The 13768-nt window shown below is 34.8% G+C and overlaps 2 protein-coding genes across 4 annotated transcripts in view; both read right to left on the minus strand.

Moving 5' to 3' along the window:
* Window positions 1-9368, minus strand: LOC100807437 (nuclear export mediator factor NEMF). 2 transcript variants are annotated; one of them, XM_006597623.4, is made up of 13 exons: window positions 9042-9368; window positions 8752-8961; window positions 8530-8654; window positions 7570-8065; window positions 7256-7441; window positions 5904-6197; window positions 5091-5243; window positions 4128-4282; window positions 3318-3423; window positions 2265-3212; window positions 1830-1908; window positions 808-1188; window positions 1-504 (listed from the first exon to the last, which is right to left on the minus strand). In XM_006597623.4, the coding sequence occupies exons 1-13, from the start codon at window positions 9144-9146 to the stop codon at window positions 311-313; spliced, it is 3432 nt and encodes a 1143-aa protein (XP_006597686.1). In that variant the 5' UTR covers window positions 9147-9368; the 3' UTR covers window positions 1-310. The 2 variants fall into 2 exon arrangements, with proteins under 2 accessions (XP_006597686.1, XP_014623507.1); XM_014768021.3 differs by lacking the exon at window positions 9042-9368 and having other exon boundaries at window positions 8762-8903.
* Window positions 9369-12269: 2901 nt separating this feature from the next.
* The window catches only part of LOC100787467 (E3 ubiquitin-protein ligase UPL6), a 35748-nt gene continuing 34249 nt past the window's right edge, over window positions 12270-13768 (minus strand). For both annotated transcript variants that reach the window (XM_006597624.4, XM_003546252.5), the window contains exons 23-26: window positions 13690-13763; window positions 13538-13609; window positions 13335-13424; window positions 12270-12575 (exon numbers count right to left, since the gene is read on the minus strand). In XM_006597624.4, the coding sequence (XP_006597687.1) occupies window positions 12509-12575; window positions 13335-13424; window positions 13538-13609; window positions 13690-13763 (303 nt within the window). In that variant the 3' untranslated portion in view covers window positions 12270-12508. The remainder of the gene's footprint in view (window positions 12576-13334; window positions 13425-13537; window positions 13610-13689; window positions 13764-13768) is intronic.

Below are 13768 nucleotides of genomic sequence, written 5' to 3' on the forward strand. Positions count from 1 at the left end.
TGAACGGAGGAAAACTTCTCTACAGTGTTAGAACTCAGAAGGATAATAGGATATACAACATACGAATTTCTTAACTCTAGCTAAAGAAAAGAAAGGAAAAAATAAAACAAAACTTCTCCTGAGTAAATCCTACACGGGGTTGGGGATTTAGGATCCAGGTTCCAGGATTGGAAAAAAAAACTGCAGGAACATGCAGTTTTAATCCAAGGGCTTATTAATAGAGAGGAAAAAAATAGAACTAGAGTTGCAGAGGACATAGGATTAAAACTGTGTGAGGTGCAGTTAGTCTTAAGATGGATCCATGTGTTGGCTAACTCTCTTGTTTGCTGCTCTTCTTGCCTTTCTTTTGTTTTTGCTTCAATTGAGTAAGGCCAGCTGCTGATATTTTCACATTACCAACAATTGCAGCAACTAGCTCTGGATCTGTACAGGCTTTCATCAACTCCTTCTCCCGGGTTGTTGCTTCTGACATGTGGCTGAATAGGTTCATAGCAGTTTTTGCAGCTATACAAATAAATGGAAAAGAGTAAAAATTATGGTAATGTCTTGAAATAAAATATCAATACCTCGAGCATCTAAAGTATAGATTAGAGAGAGTATCCTAGACTCCAGGCAAGAAATACTATGCATGCATCAAATGCGGCAGTGACAGACTAACAGCACCATAAGAAGATACTAGTTATGAATTATGAAAGAACAAATATACAAACTAAAAAATAGTTTTCTAAGACTTCGTCTACCAGGTACTACTAGTCATCAATTAAAACAATTAAGAAACAAGGCATAATTAAATAATAAAAAAAAAACCTTTCCCTTTCTTCGCCGGTCCAGGAATTATCTTCACCCGATATTTGTAAGACTGAACTGCACTATAAGGACCACAAACAGGAACAGCATATAAGAGAATGTCATTAGGAAGTGGATTCCCTGTCAAGTAATCTACGTCATTTAATTTTTCTTTCTCTTCTTCTCCTATTTCATTAATATCATCTTCTTCCATTGCCACCCTATCTGCTTGGGAAGTGTCAATAGCAGTCGATTTGGGATTTTCTTCAGCTTCACCAATTGCATTCCTATGCAAAAGACCATCTGGTTGCTCCTTACAATCCCGAGATAAGTGACCTGCCTTCTTACACTTGTAACATATTTTTGGAGCATCAGAAGGTACTTTTGGAGCGTCAGAAGGACCTGCCAAATCAACATTAATATTAACATTATAATACAATAAGCAAGATAACAAATTAAACAATTGCACTACTTGGCATATAAATGTTGTGTCTAATTTACAGTGAAGTTTAGATCTCAGTAATCAGGTAATAGATACGAGGAAGTGACACATAGAATTACAAAACATTCCCACCACTGGGCAATGAACCAAGCAGGGTCACTACTCAACCCTTTTAAGTCCCAAAGACTCTAGTACATGAACCAAATAGTTAGACTTGGTAAAGAATTTCCTAGAAGCTTGCCTCATGACACAGTCAACTTGTTTGGTTCATAAACTCTGTCAAATAAAATAAAAAAAAGATAAAAATATATTATACAAACTAATATATATTACCATACACAAATTTATATAATATGTATGTTAAAGAACCTATTAGTGAAATGCATGATCCAGCTCAACTCAAATTGGCTCATATAAATGATTAGAGCTAAGCCAATCAGAACAGTTATACAATTTCTATTTGAGCCAACCTCAATCCAAACAAATTGGTTCACATAAATTCAAGCTGAGTTTTAAGGCAATCCAATTGTTATCAAGCTGAGACCAAACTTGGTCAACTCAATTTTAGCAACATTGGTTATGAAACCATAGAAAGGCTTACCACTGCCAGGTTTTTTCCCTTGGTCCAATGTATCATTTTCAGATGATGTCTCTTCCTTCTTGATTGATTTTCCAGAAGACTACAATACCACAAAAAACCAGCTTTAGTGTTAAATCATGGTGGGGCCTGGAAAACAGATATATGCAATACTTACATGGGAGGTAGTAACATGTTCTTGAACATTTTCATTATGGGATCTCTTGTGTACTTTCTCCTAAACTGATTTACTAAAAAGATTTTTTAGGAAAAGATTACAGCATTAATTAAATTTAACATCTCTGGACTTATCTTAATAAGGCATGTGATACGTATCCCAGACACAGGGTGCCTTCAATTTAGAAAATATATTGCATCTATCGTGCATAAGGCAAAAACATCAATTATTTCTGTGGTCTGTGGATAGAAATGCAAGGACATGTAAGCTACTGAACTCACAGCTAACAATGCCATTCGGATGCTCCTTTCTTCCTCGTCCTGGTCAGCATACTTCTCCTTTATCTTCTTAAGCTTTCCCTTCTGTCCACGGCTGATTTTTTGACCACCACCTTTTTTCAAATTTTGATCTTCTTTCGCTTGTAGATTAGCAGAAATATCTTTTAGCTTTGATTCATACTTTCCATGTTCAACATTCAAATCTTCTTCTCCATGTTTCTGTTCTTTTTTAAGCTTTCGTCTCTCAGCTTTTGATATATAAGGTTTATCCCTTACTGCAGTTTTGCTTTGTTCAAGATATTGTTCAGTGTCTAAATCAATTTGAGACTTCTCAATTCCATATTTTTTATTTGATTTAGCAATGGGTCCAAGTTCCAGAACTTGATCAAGAAGTTCCTCAAGTTGAGGGGTCACAGATGCTAAGCCATTTCCACTAACATCTGATAATATCTCCCTATCAACCACATTCAACGTACTTGTCTCTTTCGCAGGAAAATCTTGTGAAATTGCAGTTTCAGCATTGATAGTGGCCAAACTAGTTTGAGATGCATCTGCAGGGAAGTCTTCTGGTAGGGGTTTGTGTGAATCTGCCGACAAATTATCATTCCTTTCTGAGTCAGTGGCAGATTTTATATCAGTGACATCCTTCTCAAACTCTGAATCAGATTTGCCTTCAAGAGGACCAGTTTCTTCATAATCATCTGCTGCTTCCTCCTCTCCTCTTACTCTTCTTTCATTTAAATGAGATCCCAAGGAACTCTCATCCAAGCGAAATAGTAGGCCAAAACCCATGATAAGAGGGTGTGGTGGAAGAAAATTTTTCTTTCCACGGATCATGAAACTCCCTACTGTCAAATATTCGCCTGTAGGAGCAGTTTTACTAACTTGATGAGGATAAACCCACCAGGCACTAGTAACAATTTTCGAATCCCATGCCTGGCTATGGCAGACCTACATTCCAAAATGATGTGGAAGTGGTAATGGTTAACATTTGGTTTAGTTGATGACCAAAAAGTAAATTTAGATAACCTAGTAGGGCAGGTGTTAAACACATACTGTGAAGCATCCTGCTTGGTTTAGGGTCAGAGGTGGAACTGGTTGTGCAGGCTTGTGATTCTTAATAACTGTACTAGAAGCTCCGTGCAGATCAGCATGTACATATCTATCATATAAACAAATCAACAAAATGAGAGAATTAGAAATCAAATCATACTTAAAAACAGAAAAAAGTTCGCACATTTTAAAGTAGAATATAATCATTTTTATTTCTGAATTCTGGTTAGTGATCACAGATGTTCCATGTGCTTTAAATTGCTGCTGAGAATATATATTAGTTCATCTATTAGAAATGACGTAACCGTGACCAACAAGATATCATAACTACCGGTAGTATCAAGGGAAATGTAGAAAACAAGTCTAACCAAGGAATAAAGTGTCCTCCTATGAAAAAGGGGTAAGAGACAGAGCTGATGTAGCAGATACAAATGACGAAAACCAGTATATTTTTTTAAAACGTATTTAAAAATGGAAGTTTCTGACTCTAACAAACGGAAGTTTCTCATGATTTTCTCCATTGTTTGCAACATTCACAGTGATCTAGCCATCTGGGACCTTGTCAAAATATTGTTAATCAAGTATATAGCAAGTTTGGGTTAAATATAAGGTTCTTTCACAAAGACATACAAGTTAACATATTCTTCGAATAATATTGACACATGTTAACAGTTAAGTGTGAATCATTCAAAAGAAGATAGCATCTGAACCAAAATTATTTTCACTATTACTCAAACATTTTTTCATCAACATCTAAGCTTTAGCCTTAAGGAGCTAGGAATCTAGGAGTGTAATATAACAAGAAATACTCACAGATCTCCTTTTGACATATATCGCTTCACTATCAGCTCATTTTGCTGTGCATCACGTCCACTGATAACCAAATAGTTCTCACTGCTAATGAACCAATTAAATTTCTCAAACCAGTGGACTTTGCGCATATGTGAAATTGAGGCAACAGTTTTTTCCTGGAAACAAATTTGATAAAAAAAAAAAAAGAGAAAATTACATACAATTAATTAGTAGTTAAATAAAGCAATCAAGAATTAACAAATCAGACTAAGCTTGCATATCAATGCGTTATATTATATAAGTGCTGAAATGCCTGTTTTTAGTTTCTTATTGGGAGAGAAGAAAAAAGTTAAGGTTTAAAATGAGGTATTCTCAAACAATAACAAGAAATCAAACCACAACCCCTTGACAATAACATTTGGCCAAATATCATAAAGAAGCCAAAATGACAATTATCTCCCATAAAACCATAGCATAAGGTACCTTTCATTAAAATTTAAGAAAAATCACATTTTTTTAAAGAAAATAATAAATAAAATAGTTTCGTTTGAGCAGAGAAGTAAAGTGTGGAAGCAGATTATAAGAAATTTGCCTATAAAAAATCCAGAAAAAACATACAGGGTTAAAATTTTTTACAGGCAATTAAGAATGAGAGGAATTCCAAGATAAGTATTATGATCTGGTAATGGCATATTTCTAAACCTGAGCACAAATATGTCCTACCACAAATGGAAACCCAATTAAGTAACCGATTTATAATGCATATGATATATAAAATGGTAATGATTCAATAAACTTCTTAGAAGTTGAGATGAGACAAAGTCTGCAAAACTAATTCTGTTTCTTAATTCTTTCCATAATCACAGACCACACCTTAACTTTTTTCCAAGTTTCCTCTACAATTTATTTATGAGATAGCAATTTAATAACTGCATATCAATTTGCAATATAGATTAAAGATTCACAAATACAATTTCTAACCACCTGATTAAGCTGTAGGCGAGTCTTTCTCTCTGCAGCTTTAAAAGCCTTTTCATGGGCAGTTACAGTTTTTTCCTGTTTGCTCTCCTGCTTTTTCTTCTGTTCATACCACCTCCGAGCATTGGCATGTGCTGAGAGAGCTAAATCAACTTCAACCTTGAACATAAACATACTATAGTTACTAATGTAAAACAGTCAAGGGGGAAAACATTAAAAATCCACATGTATAAAAAATATGAAGAAAATCAGTGATGATAGTGACAATGGCAAGATAAAAAAGTTAATGCAAAATTGATAACACTGACTTATTGACATAGACCAACCTATAAGAGAAGGATATAAGGTAAACATCAATGACATCTTTCTACAGTCAAATTTTTTGTTTCCTTAACATGTCATGGCAGACAGTTTAAGAAACACAAAACTATACACAAGTCTTCTTATGCACAACGAGATCATGTCTTCAAGAACTTATAGGCTGAATAAATCAGTCTGAAGACAGACGACTTATAAATGTTTTAGGTAGCAAAACAGAAGATCAAAAGAAAAGTTTTAAACATAACCCATGTCAATTTTTGTGGCAATGGCAGCATATGCTACACTTCAGTGCACTTTGTTGGAGCATGACTCTTGTTCTTAAGGAGGTTGTAATAATGGATTGGATAGCTTTGCTTCATTGGTTTTCTTTTCTTTTTTTTTCTTGACTTTTCTGTTCACTTCTTTCTAAAGGAGGATTCATTATCCTCCTTACTCTTCTAATTTTTTTCAGTCTTAAATGAATTTATTCTTTTATCCATTAAATAAATAAATAAAAACCTTATCCACAGGGAGTGTCTTCTCATCATCATCCATTTCATCAAGATTGTTGCTTAACAGTAAATTCATGCAGTTCCTCTCAAGATGGAGCTTGTCAATGAGACCAGCTACTGGGTTTCCAGCTTTCTTTTCTTCCTTCACCATCCGAGCAAGGTCATCCCAGTTCATACCCTTTGCAAGAGCTACACGAACAGCTAATATAGCAGCATCCACATCTTCCAAGTTGTATTCTATCAATTCTGCCATCTTAACACAGTGATCAGCCTCTTTCCTCAAAACATGTACTCGATTTTCCTACACAGCAGAAATGAGATAAATTATGCTGAGTATCAGATGTTCTAAATATTTATTGGGAGTTATATTTGTGTCCTGTGTTCCTACATTCAATCATAAATGATTGTTTTAATTTATAGATTGTAGCCAGTACTCAAAACATACATACATCTGGTTAAAATTCACCCCTCCAATGAGTCTGAAATAGAATAAGGAATTTAGAGCTTGTTTGGTTCAAAAAGGCATGGTTTATCTTCATTTCCATCATGTTATTAATGAAAATAAGATATGAAAACAGAAAACCCTTTATGAAACCAAACTGACCCTTATTTTCCTGTCGCTATCTAGCAAGAGAAACATAATTTTGAGTAGCGCATAACCCAAACTGCTATATTTGGCAAAATGGAAGAGATAGATATAATATAGGAAGCACGGATGTGACATGAGACATGGAAACAAAGTTAGACTTCCAAAGAGCCCGAGACATTGACGCGTTTCATTTATTATTTATTGAACTAAGAAAAATGACTCGTAATTATGGGTATTTTTGTGAAAAAAACGCAAGAGACATTATGGATTGGGTCTTATAGAAAAGACTGTGCACCACTTCTAATTTGAGTCTTATAAAAAGGACGGAGGGAGTAACCATATTTTGAGTGCCCAAATCAGGAGCTTTAATTCTCTTCTCCAAATTAATGCCAAATTTAAACAAGCTCTTTGTTGTTTCATCGCAACAGACAACTGAAATCCATACAAATTTGAAGGTTACAAATTACACCACTGTTGCAACCTTGAGAGGATCCTAAGACTAGTAAGTTTAATAATGAAAGGTGCCTAATTTGAAATAAGCAGAGGCATACTTTGTTACAAAATAAATAAGAATGTGATGTTATTGGAAGTGGGCTGAACATTCAGTGTAACAGCATATAACATGGTGACATGTTAATAATAATTAAAATAAAATAAAAATTGCCCAAGTATGATCCACAATGAGATATTCCAGAAACAATAGTGTGCAACAGGTTTCAGCTGACTTTCCGGAAGTGTGTTAGTTTGGACAACAGGGCAAGAGCACCAACCTGATCTTGACGAATCTTATTAAGTTTCTGAGCAGCTGAGTTTTCTTTGGATTTCTGCTGTTGTTCAGCCCTTTGAGACTCAATTTTGCTATAGAACTCATCCAAGGCTGCATCAAATGTCTCAAACTTTGTATAATCCCTTGACTTAAACTGGTTGAGTAAGATGGGGCAGAACTCATCATACATCTGTATCAAAAGACAGAGGTGTGTAAACACTAAATTCCACAAAACCATCTGAGTAAGCAGTTTGTTTTTTTCCATTTTCTCCTCCATATTTACGATACCACTAAAGTTATAGAAAAATAAAATATAACCTGGCTAACACTTCCTGGTTGAGATATGGATGAATCCTTCCCCAGATTTTTGTTCTGCATCAAAATGTATCCTTCAGGGACTATTTCACCTGAAATAACATCCTGCATCCAATCCTCAAACTTCACAACAGCTTGGACCAGCGCTTGAACAGTAGCATCATCCCACGTTCTATCTTTGGGAACTTTTGTACTAGGGATTAGGCCAGCATCTAATATTATATGTTCAGAAAGTGCAGGTCCATAACCAAGGGCCTCCCCAAGGACAATTTTCAATGTGGCAGACGACTTCCCACCTTTGCGGGTTTCCTGCTTCTCTTTTGCTACGTTGGAAGCATTACTTCCATTTCCATTGGCCTTAACAGCCTCATCAGCATCATCTTCCTTGGAAGACACTAGGGATGTACGCAACTTTTCAATAGTAGTTCGTTCAAAAACTCTGCAACTTTCCACAGGATAACGATGGCGTGACATAATTGCAAGCCCTTTATCATCATCCCTGTCATCAACAAATTGCAACCATTCCACTAATCACAAAGACAATCTTAAAATCCCAAAAGATAAATTAAATAAGCAGATAGCCCATGCCCGAAGAACATAAACAAAAAAAGTACAAGCAAATGCATTCTGAAACTGAAAATAAAGTAAAACAATGTTAATTAATCAGTCCCATTTTCAAAAGCAAGGTCCAGAAAACAGTCAGCATAATATGCCAAGCCAATTAGCTCGAATAGGAATGACAAAAAAAAATTCAAATCTAAAAATGTGCTACAGACAACAGTCTCTTGATTCTCCATAAGTACACTTATTTTCACTCTTAACAAAAGATCATGTGATTGTAAGCTACCAAAAACATTCGCTACCCGCATGCAAATTTTCAGTTTTGCATTCACATTTTATACCACAGTGTAGATATAGGCCACAAATAGGAACTAGAGAGCAGAAGAGAGACATAATAAGAACCTGTGAGACCGTAGCAGAGTCATGACAGTAAAAGTAGAATCTGTGAGGAGGATGTTCCCCTGAGCATACAGCTCCAATATGACATAGTTTGCATTCTCTCCAAGTCCAAATTGAAAGAGAATAATCTGTCACAGTTTTCATAAGCAAAATTAAGAAATTTCATTTTTTTTTCTTTTGGGAAATAAACAAAGGGTGATGGATATACTATATACTATACTATACCCGATCGTACCCAAGTTGACGCACATCCTCGAGCCTTCGAGTCCGAATGTGCTTCCTCAATTTGAGAGTGAAACCAGAAGGAGTGTTGCTCTTGTCACGCATGTAGAGAGTAGTGTGCAATCTCACGCCACTTTCCATCAGCAGAAGAACCTTCTCGCTCTCGCCCGATTCCGATACTCCACTGCTGTTCATCAGCTTGAACACGTAGGTCTGCACAAAGCGGAAAATGAATTGAATTGGGGAAAGAAAGTGCAAGAAAGAATGAATGGTAGAAAAAGAATGAGGAGTACCTTGGGAGAGAGATCGTAGACGTTGGAGCATCGCATTCCGATGAGGCGGCGGAGGCATTTGACCTCGGCGGCGACATCGGCTGTGTTCATGCGCACCTTCACCATTTTTCTGTTAGGGTTAGGTTAATTACCGCAGTTCTTTGCTTTGAGAGATTACTATGAAATGAAGGAGAGAAACAACAAAATGGATTCTCCCCTTTCTATGCAATATTTCGATTTGATTTGATTTGTTTTTATACTAGCTTGGTTGAGAGAGAAAAGTTGTATTACGATTCTAGTTTCAGGAGGAAGGAAGACCAATCTTCTCTTCTCGGCTCCAGCACCATAATGGGATAATTTTTTAAAAAGATTATGATAATAGGTATATTTTTTAAAAAAATTATAAAAAAAATACATCGCATTTTGAAGCACTATTTCTTCACAGCATGATTTCATCATAAAGAAATTGAGTTTCAAAGCACGATATTATTATTTAGAAAATTGTTATACTGAAATGAAATCGTATATCAACATACGATTTCAATTTTTTTATTATTAAAAGATGAAATTATATATGCACATATGATTTCAACCTGTTTTTTTAGTTATTATAGAAATCGTGTATTTGAATATGATTTTATTTTTTTAATAGAAATTGTGTTAAACAGGTAATACTTGTTCTTAATTTTTTAATAAGTTTTTGGGTTGCTACTATAAAATACTTGAAATATTTCATAAAAATAAAAATAAAAAAATACATATTACATATATTAAAAATATATTTTGTGGAATGATGTCTCCGCATGTAGGTCTTCCCGTGTAGTGTTGTAGTCTTCCTTCTTGTTATTGTTGTTGAATTGATTCTGTTTACGACTACGATGAGCTAGCTAGACTTTCTTTATTGTAATATCGTTATCGTCATTGCTTATCTCAAGATTGTCACCATCATAATGAAATGAATGAACCAATTTTAAATAGATTGAAAAAATATTTCGTGTGTTGAAATCAAGGTCATCATGGTGATAATTCTTCATATAGGCAATAAACTATGCAAAATATTTTATAATCTTTAATCTTTCAAACATAATTAATTACTATATATTGTTCAACTTATAAATTTCATCCATATACCACTTCATTTTTAATAGTTTTTTTTTAATTTAAAAAATCACAAATGTTAACCTAAAAATAAAACTCATTTAAAAAACATAAACCATACAATTTTAATTTTTTAAAAAGAAAAAATATAGAAATTGTGTCCTACCATGCAATTTCATTAGAAAAAATAAAAAAAATTGTATTTTAACATACTATTTAAGTTCTTAGAGAAAAAAAATATTTTAAACAAATAAAAAGTGAAATGTTACTTTGATATATGATTTCTTCAATGTGAAATCATATATCAAAATAAGATTTATCCATTTTTGTAAGTTTTTTTTAAAAAAAACCATTATGATAATTTCTTTTAAAGTCAGTCCATTTTCGTAATTAACCCTCTTGAGTTGTAAAAACATCATAACATCTGCAGATAGAATAGGATCTTCTCATAGGGGGTTGATGGATGGAAGCCTCGTGGAGTTCAATGATTGGATTGACGAGATGGAGGTAGAAGAAATGCCTTGGGTGAAAGAGTTTCACATGGTTTAGACCAAATGGGTCCCCAAACAGGTGGTCGACAAGCTAGTCAGGTTGCAGAGGAATTTTTTATGGGGTGGTGCGTTTGAGCAAAACAAGATTGCTTGGATCCGATGGAATACGGTATGTTTGCCAAAGGAAGAAGGAGGACTAGGAGTCAAGGACATCACCTTGTTTAATATATCATTGCTAGGAAAGTGAAAATGAGATTTGTTTCAAAATCAAGGGGAGACATAGGCAAGGGTACTTGAATCAAAGTATGGTGGGTGAAGGAGTCTAGATGGAGCTCCGAGGGATAGTATCGAATCCATATGGTGGAGGGATCTGAAGATGGTATCTCAACACCCTCAACAGGGACAACAGTTGAACAGATCGACATTATGGAAGGTTGGGTGTGGAAATAAGTTTAAATTTTGGGAGGATAAGTGGACATGTAGAGACAATCAATTATCAGAGAAATACCCAAGGTTGTACATCATATCATCTCAACAACATCATCTCATCTAGCAATTAGGAACTTTCAATGAAGCAGGGTGGGAGTGACAATTTCAGTGGAGGAGACCATTGTTTGATAGTGAGATAGAGATGGCAATGTGACAACATCACTACACTTGCTTGATTGTTGCTCCAGCATGTGTCATTTTCGTCACTCACTGGTCACTATTATTCTATTTTGTGTTTTCATGATTGAATGCAAATAATTAAGAACAGTTATGAATTCAATTTAATTTGTGAATCCCATCAATTCATTCCAACTAAAAAAAAGAAATGCATGGTGCTTCTCTCAACAAAACATTGGTTGAAATATCTCTTAAAAAATGACATTGGAGAGAACAAATCTCAACAAAAACCAACATTGGAAAGAAGAAAGCAGATCTCAGTAAAAAAAACACAACACCTAACACAAAAAACATATCTCAACAAGTCAAATTAGATATAATACGACATCATATGCCAACAAATAGATCATACCAAGCACACCAAGCGTGGACTCCAACATCACATCTATCACCGCCATGGATCTCAATGAAATCCATGGAGGAGTTGTGCAACTCAAAGACATCCAACAATGGGAAGGGTGGTTCCAACGACGAGAAGAGCAGACATCAACAAGAAAGAAGGGGGAAAGTATGAGAGAGGAGGGCTATAGAGTAAAAGGCCAAATTTCTTCCCAAATCTTCTCATCTGAGAGTGGAAGTCTAAAGCAATGGACCCCATGCAATTTTCAAAAATTTCTTGCCTATCTCTACGCAAACAAATTGGAGAAGTGCAGGGAAGTCCATACATTTAGCTTCTCCTCTTCTTACATATTTAGGTGCAACCAAATGATCTCAAGAGTTGATTTGATTGTGTGAAAGAGAACAAAAAATACAAGATTACGAAAAAATATTTGAATTAAAGTAAAAAAAAAGATACATAAAACACATTATTTGTTGACCACCCCCCCCCCCCCCCCCCCCCTCTCTCAATTTAAACTCAATCAAACACACTAAACATTAAAAGCATTGTCATGGTCGTCAAGTGGACGAGTGTCAGTTAAATAGGGATTAAAACATTATTAGTTCCTGAATATTTTAACTCCTATACAAATTACAAATTTAATATTACCAATTATGCAAAAAAGTGAATTGTAAAAGATCATATTTTAGGTATATATACATTTAAAGACAAACTGACAGACAAGATAAAAACGAATATATTATGTACATGACATTTCTATCCCCATCCCCACCCCCACTTCTCATTACATTGGATATTTTTGTTCTTTGTGCCGCTGACTCTGACGCTTGTCTACAAGTGAGTAATCCTCTACTGCTATGGAAACAAAACCATGCGGTAAATTGCACCTCCTTTTAACTCAAATCAAAGCCAGCATCAGCGTTTATGGCATAGAGTAATTTGGTTTCCAGCTGCTCTTTACTGCATTGTAGAATAGTTTGTCAGAGTTAAAAATAAAATCCAACCTACAGCATCAATCAAGGCCATGTGAAGATGCATGAATACGACTGAAGAAAAATGGCTTCCGTTATTGTGGCTCAAAATCTGTCTTAGTTTTCATAGTCCTAATGAAGGACAGAAAATTCAAGGGAAAATAGTACTGTTGAAACGAAAATCATAAACCAGAGACGCGTTCTCCCATGAAAATTCGCAGTAAACCGGGTGTGAACAATGTATGAATTAAAATAAGTGTGAAATATTAAAGAAAAGTTGTTCTATAATGAGTGATATCTTAGCCCTATGTTAATATAAGAAAGGTTTCACACCAGCTTTCATAAAAATAAAAAAAAATAAAAATCAGATAAGCTAAAAAAGTTTTCAATTTTTTTAAAGTCTGCTGTGATCATATTTCAATATTTCTACGACACAGCGATCATCCTCCGTGATATCTTGTACACTCATGCGTCAATAAGACAACATTGTAAAGTCAAATCTAGAGAATCTTAGCCCATGTCACAGTTCTCTCGATTATTTTTAGTTTCCAATGTAGTCTTGGCGAATCTTTGCAAATTATTTCATAATATATACTATTAATTGATCAAACGGAATTTCTCCTTACTCATGTCAGTCTATCAGTTTAGTTCTAATAGCTTTAATTCTGACCACTCTACAACAGTAGACACAAACAATTTTCCGTGTACGCAATGGAAACTGCAAAGACAAGGTTGTACTATGACAAACCTTTTATAAGGTGGAAGCTTTAGTAAGTTCATGCAAGTAGCTGATGTAGGTAATCGATCAAGAGCTTCGTCTGGATCATTACTACCAGCCCTACAAGAAGAGACATCAGACAATTCCATTCTGTGATCCTTTTGTCTGTAAAATATACAAGTCTTGGTAGAAATCAATAGGAGCAAATATTTTAATACAATCAAAGCATTTACCTTTGGATGCAAAACAAAGGTTCAAGATATTGGAATCCAAGCAATGGTCCCCGCGAGCAACCTGTCACAAACCTGTAAAGATAATAAATTTAAGTCATACTAACATATGCCATAAAAAGAGCAACTAAATCCCATAGCGATATACATCTTACTTCAAAAATTTCTTCTTGTTTTCTAATGAAAAGCCTTTGAGAACTTCCCAGAACATCTCAATAACATGATGGTCCTATC

This window comes from Glycine max, chromosome 15, assembly GCF_000004515.6.
Source record: "Glycine max cultivar Williams 82 chromosome 15, Glycine_max_v4.0, whole genome shotgun sequence".
Classification (NCBI taxonomy): domain Eukaryota; kingdom Viridiplantae; phylum Streptophyta; class Magnoliopsida; order Fabales; family Fabaceae; genus Glycine; species Glycine max.